Raw genomic sequence first — 12,729 nt, forward strand, 5'->3', positions numbered from 1 at the left:
TCCATGCTTGAGTTAACTCGACCGTAGCAGTTAAAGGGTTAAATAACAGGTGATTAGGTTTGGATGTCTGTGCAACATTTGAATGGTGCATAACATGTAAGTTGGTTTATGATACAAATGTTGGTGAAGTGGATGTGGAAGTTTTTTTTTATTATTATTTTTAGTTTTAGTTTTTTTTATTTTAATTGCAGTGACATGATATCTATTTGAATTCACTGTCAGGTCAGTGTTCCAGAGATGAAGAAAAAAAGAGTAAGAGGAACACAAAGATTGAGAGAAGATAGATCTTAAACATGTCACCCACAGAGAGAGAGAACAACCAATCTCCATGCCATAATGTGGCCTTGATCCCCTTCATACCATTAACAGGTTGCAGAGGGCATTGAACATGTTACCATCAAGTTTTGTTCTGTATGCAATCTGGCAGCCAGCCTGCAGAAGTCCTTTTCTAGTGTACCTAAAAGACAGGGAGGCACTGGAGTAATGGTTGGTATGCTTTAGGTATCACTTACACTGCATTTGTGATTACTAGGAGGGAATAGAATTCCAGAACTGCATGCTCTTGAAACGATTAAAGCATCAACTACTTCAGGATCACAGTCAGCAAGCTGATAGTGTTTCATCAAACAATGAATATCATTTACTACCCTGGAGGTCTATTTAACATTTCCTTCAACTAGGAAAGAATCTGTTAAGTACTTGATGATAACACCAGAGTCCATCCAGTGGAAATAGGACACACAGGGAGAGGCTGTATATCATACATCACCAGCTCATTAAAAGATTAAGATAACACTGTCAGTTTGCGTAAGTAAATGCTTCTCAACCCATGCCTACTGGAAGCATGTCACCAATGGAAAGGTCATGCAGAACACCAATTGGTCAAAATCACACATCTCCAGACCCAATCATATTTGTCTGCAAGTGGCTGCTAATGATTTCTCTGGATGTTTTGTTTATGTTGTTTCAACAAGCAGATCACCTTATCAAAATTTTTAAGTTGATTTATGTGGGAGCTTTTTTTTTTTTTTAAATCTCTTAAACAGAGTTCCTGGATAATAATATACCATCAGATTTCACTAGAAAGAAACACTCTTCTTCATCCAGAAGGTGGTTCTCCCAACTCAGATTGAAAAATTTTATCATATGGAAGAAATTGGTCAAAATATTTATCTATTTCCTCCACCTGATCAAAATTTTGAAATACTGAATTTTGAAACTGAAATAATATTGAAAGCTGCTTCACTTAATGACTTTTATTATCATCTATGTGAAAAGTCTACCCTTCCAACAAAAGAACAATAACACCTGTTGATGTCAAGTTCTAGCAGGGACCTTCTTAGAGACCTTGACATTTATGTTAGGATGCAGTTCTGTTTAGATGTCAGAGATCCTATTTTCCAACTAGAAACACATACACTTAGCAGTGCAGTGTTGCTATGAATGCAAAACTTACAGTAATGCAGCAAACCTGACTCAAGGCCAATAGGAAAGGAGGTTCATTGAAGAATGGCTGATCCTTGAAGATGGGCACACTATCCAATTGATGCTGAGAAGACCTCCCATCTTAACCAAAGCAGGGAGTAAGAGAAAAGTGGTGTATCACAACTCAGCCTCTGAATCCTTTCCAGATATTGATTGCACCACACAGCAAATAAAGAATCAGAGTGCCAGATCACAGGAATAAAGATTGGAAGAAATATAAGAAAATATGAACAATCAGAAAAGAAAAAAAAGAAGTTAAGTATTATTATTATTACGGGCAGCTCCAAGGAGTCCTTAGACTCATCGAGGGAGGCCCAACATCATGTCATGAACAACTATTCAACATTCACACGGTGTTTATCATACTTCTCCTTGAACTCATTTACAGTCGTGGCACCCACAACAGATTCTGGCAGCTTATTCCACTCATTTACCATTCTCCAAGTAAAAAACCTAGCTCTAACACCCCTGCTAACCACACTCTTACCAAGCTTCCATGGATGGCCCCTAGTCCTCCCACTACCAGTCCTATTCTCAAAAATATCTTCTGAATTGATCTTATAGAAACCCTTCAGCAATTCGAATGTCTCAATCACATCACCTCTTTCCTGCCTATCAACCAATTTCTGCAGCCCGCAAATCTTCAACCTGTTCTCATAAGGTTCATTCCATAGTACTGCTATTATCTTGGTCACTTGTCTCTGGATCCTCTCCACCTCCTCCCCATCGAGAAGAAACCCTGGTACCCAGTAATCTAGATGGAGTCTTATCAAGGCTCGATACAGAGGAACAATAACCTGTTTGTCTCTCGTTAAAGTGTTTTTCAGTAACCAAGTGATTTGATGAGCTGATTTTGCCACTTTTGTAATGTGTCCCTAAACTTCAATTTCCTATCCACCAACACTCCCAAATCCCTGGCCGCCTCAATCTCCTGGAGTACAGTTCCACCAATGTGATATACTGCTGCTAATCTTTTCATCCCAAAATGCAAAACCTTACATTTTTCCAAATTAAATTGACATCCATTCTCCCTAGCCCAGTCCTCCAAACTATCCAAATCATCCTGCAAAATTTTGACATCCTGAGCATTCGCTATTGCTCTACCTAACTTTGCATCATCCGCAAACAGATGCACAGTTCCTCTCAGATCCTTTCCTATATCGTTAATGAACAAGTTAAACAGTAGCAGTCCAAGAACAGAACCCTGCGGTACACCGCTAGTCACAGGCCGTCTTTTGGACTCTACTCCTGAATAAACCACTCTCTGATATCTCTCCATCAACCACCCTCCTATCCATCTCACTAACCCTATATCCATTCTCATATGCTGCAGTTTACTGATTAGAATTCCATGTGGTATCCTATCAAAGGCTTTAGCAAGTCCAGTAGAATCACTGTAAACCCATTACCCTTATCCAGTTCAGCCGTCACTGTGTTATAGAACGTGCGCAAGTTACTGAGGCATGATCCCTTCACAAAACCATGCTGTCCCCCATAAAAGGCTTAGAAAAGTTTCCTCTAGTCACCGACTAGACTCGAAACCAAGTCTTCCTTCGTGCGGCCAAGCGCCGTGATGTGCAAACGCCACATCCACTGAGCTACACTACGTATGAAGAGAAAGAATGAAATGGACTAGAATAATCACTGGAAAGTTCTTTTACCATGATGCAATGACATATTCTAGAATGGTAAAAAAATTAGAACTAAAAATAAATATAAATAAAATAATCTTACATTTTAAGAGAATGTGTTAATTATGACATACCTATTCCACTGAACCACACCATTAATTCTATGAAGCTCTCCAAGAAGTACTGACAACAGAGATGTTTTGCCACTTCCAACAGGTCCAATAATTGCTGTCATTTTTCCTGATTAAAAATAATTTCAAATATAACATTAGCATCCACTTAAGTAAAACAGTCAGCTCTAAATATCTGTAGATTTTATGTGCTTTCAAAATCCACATTAAGTAAAAATCAATTTTAAAATAATGAATTTCTAAGAAACCAGTTGCAAAAAATATGCTTAAGCACCAAAGAACCATTTAATGATCTACACGGCAAACACATAAATCCTTGTAGAAACTTAATCCTACCCTATTTTCCTTTCATGTTAGACTCAATAGCATATCTTGGAAACCTATTTACAGCCTGTGATAGGTAAATTAATCTTAGTTGCAATATCTACCATGTTTGAAAAACCTAGGTTTCTGGGAGGAACAACCTCTGGTAACTCCATATGTGACTAGCTAACTCACCTTTAGTTGAAAGCCTTCAAAGAGTCTTTGTATCATCTTCGATAGGATTCAAATCCAGATCTCTCCAAACTGAAAGTAGTCGATACTGAGATACAGAAAACACAGAAATTGAACGTAAAGATGATATTTCATAATAAATAATTAACTAGCAAAGTCCACAGTGTAGCCATTCCCTTGATGTAATACAACAGTAACTTCTTATACACCTAAAACAAAATTAACATGCTACTAGTGCTAATTACTATTATCATCAAACATCTTATGAATCAGTATTTTACTTGAATATCCATATGAACTGCACATATTATAATGTGTCAACAAAATTTATTGGTAATATGAAGAAGAGATAACAGTAATATCCAGAACATTATGTTATTTAATTAAAAATTAAATATCTGATATTTAATTAATTAATAAAATATTATTTATGTTATTTAATTAATTTCTAATTATTTAATTAAATAGCAGATATAGAAAAAGCAATAAAAGAAAAACAAATTGCATACAAATTATTCCTTGAAATACATGCAAAGGAGACAGAAGAAATATTATTATATATTATTATTATATTATCTTATCATTATTATAATCTGAGACCTCCAGGGAGTCCAGGAGTCAAGTCAAGGGAGCGCTCGCTACCACTAAAGGCAAGCTATTCTGCTCACTAACTCACTGCTCTGTGAGAGAAAAACCTAGCTTTTAGCCCTTTCTTGCTGCAAACAAATTTAACTTCCATGGATGACCCCCGTGTTTTCTCTCTCTCCCCACCTTCCATATAATGAAATGTTTCATCAGACAATATCCTATAACATCCATTAAAAAGTTTAGAGACCTATATTATATCAATTCCTCTCTCTCCTCTTAACTAGAGTCTGTAATTCAAATGCTCACAATCTGCCCTCATAATCAATCCCATAATCTGCATACAATCTTTGTAACTCTTCTTTGCACCCTTTCCACATCTTCTTTATTCCCTTGAAACCAGGAAATCAAATCTGAACACAGTAATCCAGATGTAGTCTTATCAAGGACTTATAACAAGAAAAACTAACTTTCTTATCCTTACATGGCAAGGTTTGCTTCAACATCACAATTATCCTCTGAGCTTTATTTGCAACTTTTGCTATGTGATGTTTGAACTTCAAATTCCTATCCACCATTATTATTATTATTATTATTAAACAAGACCTCATAGAGCCAAAGACTCATCTGGGAGGTCCTTTTATCACACACACATCTCATCATACTATGTCTTAAACACACTCAAACTCCTTGCAGACACCACACTCTCAGGCAAGGCATTCCAATCATTCACAACTCTGCACAAAAAAAATCTGGCTCTCACTCCCCTACTCACACCCTCTTTATACAGTTTCCAGGGATGACCTCTGGTTCTCCCCTGATCTCCCACTATTCTCTGTAGAACTTCTCCACCATTGATCTTATAACAACCCCTTACCAACTTGTAGGTCTCTATCATATCTCCCCTCTTCCTTCTCTCCACTAGACTCTGCAAATTACATCTTCTCAATCTTTCCTCATACTCGACATTCCAGAGGTCAGAAACTACCTTAGTCAGTCGCCTTTGGACCCTTTCCAACATCTCTTCATCCTTCTGAAAACCCGGTGACCAAATCTGGGCACAATAGTCCATGTGTGGCCTAATCAAAGCCTTATACAATGGAACAAGAATCTCCCTATTTCTACACGTCAGTATCCTCCGCATCATTCCCAGAAGTGCCAAGATCCCTAGCCTCATCAGTTTCCTGTAGCATAACATTAATATAACATGCTGCTGGAAATCTCATCATGGCAAAGTGCATACTTTACACTTACTAACATTAAACTGACAGACATTTTCATTTGGCCATATTTCCAGCCTATTCAAATCATTTTATAAGTGCTGGATATCAGTAGCATTGCTGATTGCTCTCTATCTTCGCATCATCGGCAAACAATTGCACATCTCCTGTTAGACCCTTCCTAATGTCATTAACGTATAAACTGAACACCATTGGTCCCAAGTACTGAACCCTGTACTACACCACTGTAGTACATCACTACAGTGGTGTACTACAGGGTCTACAGTGGTGTACTACTAGTGAACCCTGTAGGACACCCTGTAGTACATCACCTTAAATCTGGCAGATTCACATCCAATGTATACCACTTTTTGATATCTGTCTGTCAACCATCCTCTGATCCAAGTCAAGAGTTTATATTCCAATCCCATATTCTCCAGATTATGCAATAGATTGTCATGTGGTATCCTATCAAATGCCTTAGAAAAATCCAAAATTATCATAGTGTATGCATTCCCTTTATCCAACTCAGCCATAACATCGTTATATAATATGAGCAAGTTGCTAAAACACGAACTTTCTTTGGTAAATCCATGCTATTTCTTGCAGAGTATAGCTTGTTTGTCTACCCATATCTGTATGCGAGTCCTTACCAACTTCTCTACAATTCTTACTTCTCTAAACTTACCAAAAATTTCAAAACAGAAGGAATATAGATAAAACCAAGTACAGAAAGCTCATCAAAATTCTTGGGATAGATTTATTAATAAAATAGAAAAAGATATACATGGAAGACAAGACAGCTTACATAATATTAAGAAAATTAAACAACAAAGAAAGAGATACAACACAAATCAACATAACACAAGAGAAACAACAAAGAGAAGATTATAAGAAATTATGGTATAACCTAAATTTATTAAAAGGAAATAACAATGAAAAGAAATCAGTACTAATATAGAACCAATTATATATTTGTTTTAATCCTTTATCCAAGTGTAAATTCCAAGAAGTCATACCACACTTACCACACATTGCTTCAGTCCTGAAATTACTTCAGGTACAAACTTTGTTTGCTTATACTTGGATAAAGGATTAAAACAAATATATAATTCATAGCATAACCAAGTGAAAAAAACTTCCATCAACTATCTCTAATTCAGAGAATTTTAATAATGTGTGACACCTTTTGGCAACTCATATATGGAAATATGACTTCTGCATTACTTCCACCTTGGTATCACCACCTCTGGTACTGGCTCCCACTGATGAGACCTCAATAAAGGTCGAAACTGGTCTGGGTAGTAACCCTTCCCTTAACACCTCAACTGGCTACGATGTCTATAGACGTCCAGCAAAATCTGGATACGATTTTGTAACACCTATTGAATAACATGGATAAGAAGTGCAATTTGGTCTCACTATTTCAACCACCACGGCCAGTAGAGATAATGCATAGCATTATACCGCAAGGAGATGTGCTTTGCATTATAGGATACTAAGGCAAGTGATGAGAAGTCAAACCACCTTTGCCTCGAGTTGCCCAGTCCTGAAATTACTTCAGGTGCAAACTTTGTTTGCTTACACTTGGATAAAGGATTAAACCAAATATATAATTTGTAGCATAACCAAGTGAAAATAACTTCCATAGAACCAATTAAACTGGAAGAACTAAAACTAAGGTTATATCTATATTTAAGAAAGAAGATGGAAATGATTGTGGAAATTACAGATGAATTCTTCTTCTTTCACTCTGCCTTATCCCATGTTAAATGGGGTCGGCGCACCAATCTTTAACCTTCCTCTTCCAAGTTCTCCGGTCCAGAGCATCCTTCGGACTCCATCCTTTCTCCCTAAGATCCTCTGTCATCTTATCCCTCCACCTGAGATTGGGCCTGCCTCTTTTCCTCCTTCCCTCCAACTCCATATACTCCACTCATTTACCAACATACTCCTCACCCTTCCTCTCAACATGTCCAAACCACCTCAGCCTACTTTCTTGTATCTTCTTGCCAATTGGTCCCACCTTAACCGTCCCTCTGATGTAGTCATTCCTTATCCTGTCCTTTGTCACCACTCATCCATCTCAACATCTGCATCTCCGCTACCTCCACCTTTCTCTCCTGTGCCTTGGTTATAGGCCACGTCTCTGCACCATGGAGCATCGCCGGCCTCACCACCATCTTATAGAGCTTTCCTTTCCTCTTACAACTCACTCTCTTGTCGCACAGGACCCCGCTCATCTTCCTCCAATTCATCCAACCGCATGTTATTCGGTGCTGTATTTCCTCATCCAGGTCACCATTCCTCTCGACAACCGACCCAAGGTACTTGAATTTCTTCCCTGAAATTAGCCTTTCACCCTGGAGTCGTATGACGATATCCTCGTCACTCCCCATTGACATATATTCAGTCTTCACCCGGTTAATTCTCATGCCGCTCTCCTCCAATGCCTTTCTCCACTCTTCCAGGGTATTTTCAAGATTCTCTCGGGATGATTCGCATAGAACAATGTCATCGGCAAACAGCATGCTCCATGACATGCTCCTTGACATCCTCCACTAGTACATCCATGACCAGGTCAAAGAGGTAGGGGCTCAGACCTTGGTGTAGCCCTACGACAATAGGGAACCCTTCTGTCATGCCGACACTAGACCTGACCTGAGTTTCTGTTCCCTCATACATCTCCTTCACCAACCTCACGTACTTCTCCGACACCCCCTTCTTCCTCATACACCTCCATACCTCCTGCCTGGCCACTCTGTTGCATGCCTTTTCCAGGTCTATAAACACCATGTGCAGATCCACTTGCATCTCTCTAAATTACAGAAGAATAAGTTTTTCAAATACAGGTTAGAAAATTAACAGTAAAATTCTGAATAAAGGACTCAGAAATATTGCAAACAATCTACTGTCAGAAGAACAAAATGGCTTCAGACATGGAGGATCGTGTATAGACAATGTTTATGGTTTAAAACAATTTATTGAAAGCAAAGACAAAAATTTAATTTGCAGACTCATTTGGCCTTTACAGATTATGAGAAAGCTTTTGATACAATACAGAGAACAAAAAATTATGGAGTATAATGAAAAAACAAGGATATCCATGACATCTGGTACAAGCGATACAAAGTTTACATAAAAATACAGTTACAGTTAGATAATAAATTAACAGAAGAGATGAACTTAATCAAGGTGTTAGACAGGGATTTAGCTTATCTTCAACTCTGTTCAATATATCTATTGATCAGATTATTAAAATATGGAAAACAATGATAGCATAAGGATATCGTTAACTCGAACTATTATCAATACAATGTTATATGCATATGATCAGATTATATAACAGATCATTAAAGATGACCTTCAAAAGTCAGTCTATGAATAAAACAAAATAAGCCAACATCACAATTTAAAAATTTCACAAAAGAAAAAAGTTGTGGCATTTAAAGGTCAGGATCATGTTAGATCCAAAATAGTCATAGAAAATAAAATAACAGAACAGGTGACAGAGTTGAGTTGTTTAGGCTGAATGATAACATATTTAGAAGATAAAGATATAGATGAAAAAATAAAGAAATTTCAGAAAATTTGTGGAACAATTAAAAAGGCACTGAATAAATAATAAACCAAGATGAGAAATTCAACTGAAATTTTATAAAGTAAAGACCACTCCCACTCTATTATGATTCAGAAATATGGACTGTTAAAAAGCAAGATGAAAGCAAAATACAATCTGCAGAAATGGGATTTTTAAGAGCAGTAAAGGACATACAAATTGAACCATATAAGAAATGAAGACATCAGAAGAGAGCTGGATATTTACAACATAAATAAAAAGATCAAGGAATACAGAGAGAGAGAGAAATGGAAAAAGTCTATTTAGGATGGAAAAATATTGGATAACCAAAAGAAGTAGATAAATATAGACCAAAGGGAAGGGAAGGGGGGGGGGAGGAAGACAAGCTGCAAGATAGCAGGGGCAAATGCTGGTCATGAAATTCATGCTTGCTCTTGTTATCATTCAGGGATTGAGAGGTGAGATTGAAGTCTGATTAGCGGAATAATGAATTACTGACCATTTAAAACTATATATTTAGAAATTTATGTACATTTAATTATACAAATACAACATTTATTTTACAAATGATATTCTATCTTTTTCAATTTAGCTACTTGAATACAAATTCTACCCTACGGTTCTTCTTTATGAACTGGTCAATAACATCATCATAAAAAGTTGGTTGCAACTTAATTTTCCCAAGCAACATGCATAATTGTAAAGACTGGCTGAAGCTCACTGGCTAGAGCTACTTTGACTGCATATGGCCTTGTGTTTAAAACAACATGAAGGGAGCAGAAATGGTTATGTGTGCACATGAAATCACAGTGCCGCAGCGAGGACCTCAAAGAGAGTACAACCGAGCAAGCCAAGGTAGCTTTGATTAGACGAGCAAGCATCAGCCTTCGATACACAACGCAAAACTCAAGTTTGCCACGCAAGCTTAAGACATCTTCTGTCTACAAAAATAAAAGCCTAAATGGAATGCTTATAAATGCATGCATTTATTAACAAATAAGTATTACTTCTTTCTCAATTAATTGCATAGCAAGCATGGAGAATTAGCCACTGCAAGATAGAAAGACCAGTGAAGCCAGAATAGGCAAATGCCTAATCCATGAGGAGTAGAAGAAATAGAATAGTTACAAATTAACTGATATTTGACATTAACAATAAGCCATAACAGTAATTAACAACAATAACATTCGACAACATACCAGATGACAATTTTACTAGAACAATCCTCCTTAGCCTCTATATAATTAAAATATTAATTACACAGACTGGTCATTCTATATCATCTAACACACACACACACACACACACACACACATGCACACACACGTTTTGTGTATTTTTATTTTAACTTAGCAACAGTGCACTGCTCCATAATATATACAACACATATTTGCTCTTAAAGAATGCTCAAACCTTACAGTAAATCATAACAATAATTATCCTTTCCTTTAGTGTTACACAGTGATCAGCATTCATTTCAGACAAATTATGGAGACTACAAGTGTGTTAGAAATAATTATTTTAATTTCTCAATGTTTCAACCTCAAATTAAATTAAATCAAATTAAATTAAAAACGTCATCTAAACCTAGAGCAGATTTGACATCTCCCTCAACTAAAAAAAAAGCAGAAAATCTCTTACCATTGAGGAAAAAATGGAAGTCATTCAATGCATCGAATCAGGCAAGCCTCATTCTGATGTGTGTAAAGCATTATTATTATTATTATTATTATTCAGGCCTCCATATAGTCAAAAGACTTATCATGGGAGGTCCTTTCTAAGAAACACAAGTCTATCAAGACTCATCAAGGGAGGTCCCTCCTAGGAAATACAAAATCTATCATAACACTCCTTAAACGCATTGACCGTTCTCGCTCTCACCACTCTATCAGGAAATGCATTCCACGGTTCAACCACGCTCCATGCAAAGAAACCACTCCTCACCCTCTTTCTCACAGTTTCCTTTCGTAACTTTCAGGAATGGCCCCTTGTCATGACTCCCTCCCGCTGTTCAACCAAGAGAAAGAACTCCCTGTTGTCAACCCTGTAACCTCTCAACAGCTTAAAAGTCTCAATCATATCACCTCTCCTTCTATCCACCAAACTCTGCAGTCCACACTCCCTTAGCCAATCTTCATAATTAACATTGTACAGTCCTGACACCATCTTTGTTATCTGCCTTTGTACCCTTTCCACAGTTAATTTATCCCCTTCAAATCCTGGGGACCAGATCTGAGAACGATAGTCTAAGTGTGGTCTGATCAGAGTCTTATACAACAGAATGATAACCATTTTATCTCTGCAGGTCAGTGTCCTTCTTATTATTGCAACAATCCTCTGTGTTACCTTCACTACCTTTATAATATGTCCCCTAAATTCAGGTTTCTATCAATCATCAAAACCTGATCTCTTGTCTCTCCTACTGCCTCCAGTTTACCTCCTCCCATAGAGTATGCAACGTCTCATCGATGAGTCCGAAACCTCAAGACCTTACATTTCGATGCATTAAACAGACACCACCATTCATCTGCCCATCTATCTAGCTCATTCAAATCCTCTTGCAGGGCTACCACATCTGCACTATTACTAATAACCCTTCCCAGTTTCGCATAATCTGCAAACAACTGAATATCCCCTTGCAATCCACGGATAATGTCATTGATATAAAGGTTAAACAATATAGGTCCCAGTACTGAGCCCTGTGGAGCTCCACTTGTAACCTTCTGCCTCTTTGATATTGCCCCACCATTCACAACTCTCTGATGCCTATTGGACAGCAAATCCTGAATCCAGTTGAGCAATCTAACATCCAGACCCATGTGCTACAACTTGAATATCAGCTTATCATGTGGCACCCTGTCAAATGCCTTTGCTAAGTCTAGGAAAATGACAGTATATGCCTTTCACTCATCTAATGCTCTTGTAACTTTATCATAGAAGGCTAGCATATTGCTAAAACAAGAGCGTCCCTTCACAAATCCATGTTGACTCTCACAGATAACATTACCCTCATTTGCCCAATGCTGTATACGGTTCCTCACTACTTTCTCCAAGATCTTAACAACTACCGATGACACACAAACTGGCCTATAATTAGACACTTCCAGTCTGCTACTGCCCTTATGCAATGGCACTATCTTACCTTCCTTCCATTCCATGGGCACCTTTCCCGCAGACTTTCATTGAAAAGCCAGGTCAAAGGCACTGTCAGTTCCTTAGCACATTCTCTCAAAACTCGTGGTGAAATACCATCCAGTCCCACAGCTTTACTAATATCCACAGTACTGAGTATGTGGAACACACTCTCCTCCTGTACCTGTAAACCTCGAACCTGCCATATCCCTCTAGTATTCAAATTGACTCCTCCAGGATGAAATACTCCAATAAGGTGTTCATTGAACAATTCCACTATGTTCTCTGCATCAGTCACTCTATTCCCATTTTTATCCCAGAATGTCATTCTTTCACAGTCATTTCACCTTCTACTGGCCACATAGCTAAAAAATTCCCTAGGATTTTCCTTGGATCTAAGGACCAATCTTTTCTCATATTCCAGTTTCGCCTTCCTTGCCATACTAGTCACTCTCCTGGCCAGTGTCTTA

General features: G+C 37.7%; 1 protein-coding gene across 3 annotated transcripts in view; it reads right to left on the reverse strand.

The window, feature by feature from the left end:
• The window catches only part of LOC150104479 (ATP-binding cassette sub-family C member 8-like), an 822,612-nt gene that overhangs the window by 472,839 nt on the left and 337,044 nt on the right, over positions 1 to 12,729 (reverse strand). For all 3 annotated transcript variants that reach the window (XM_090395659.1, XM_090395657.1, XM_090395658.1), the window contains exon 14: positions 3,251 to 3,356. In XM_090395659.1, the coding sequence (XP_090251785.1) occupies positions 3,251 to 3,356 (106 nt within the window). The remainder of the gene's footprint in view (positions 1 to 3,250; positions 3,357 to 12,729) is intronic.

The sequence above is a fragment of the Typopeltis vanoorti genome, chromosome 7 (genome assembly GCF_054136105.1).
Source record: "Typopeltis vanoorti isolate ZY-2024b chromosome 7, IOZ_Tvanoo_1.0, whole genome shotgun sequence".
NCBI lineage: Eukaryota > Metazoa > Arthropoda > Arachnida > Uropygi > Thelyphonidae > Typopeltis > Typopeltis vanoorti.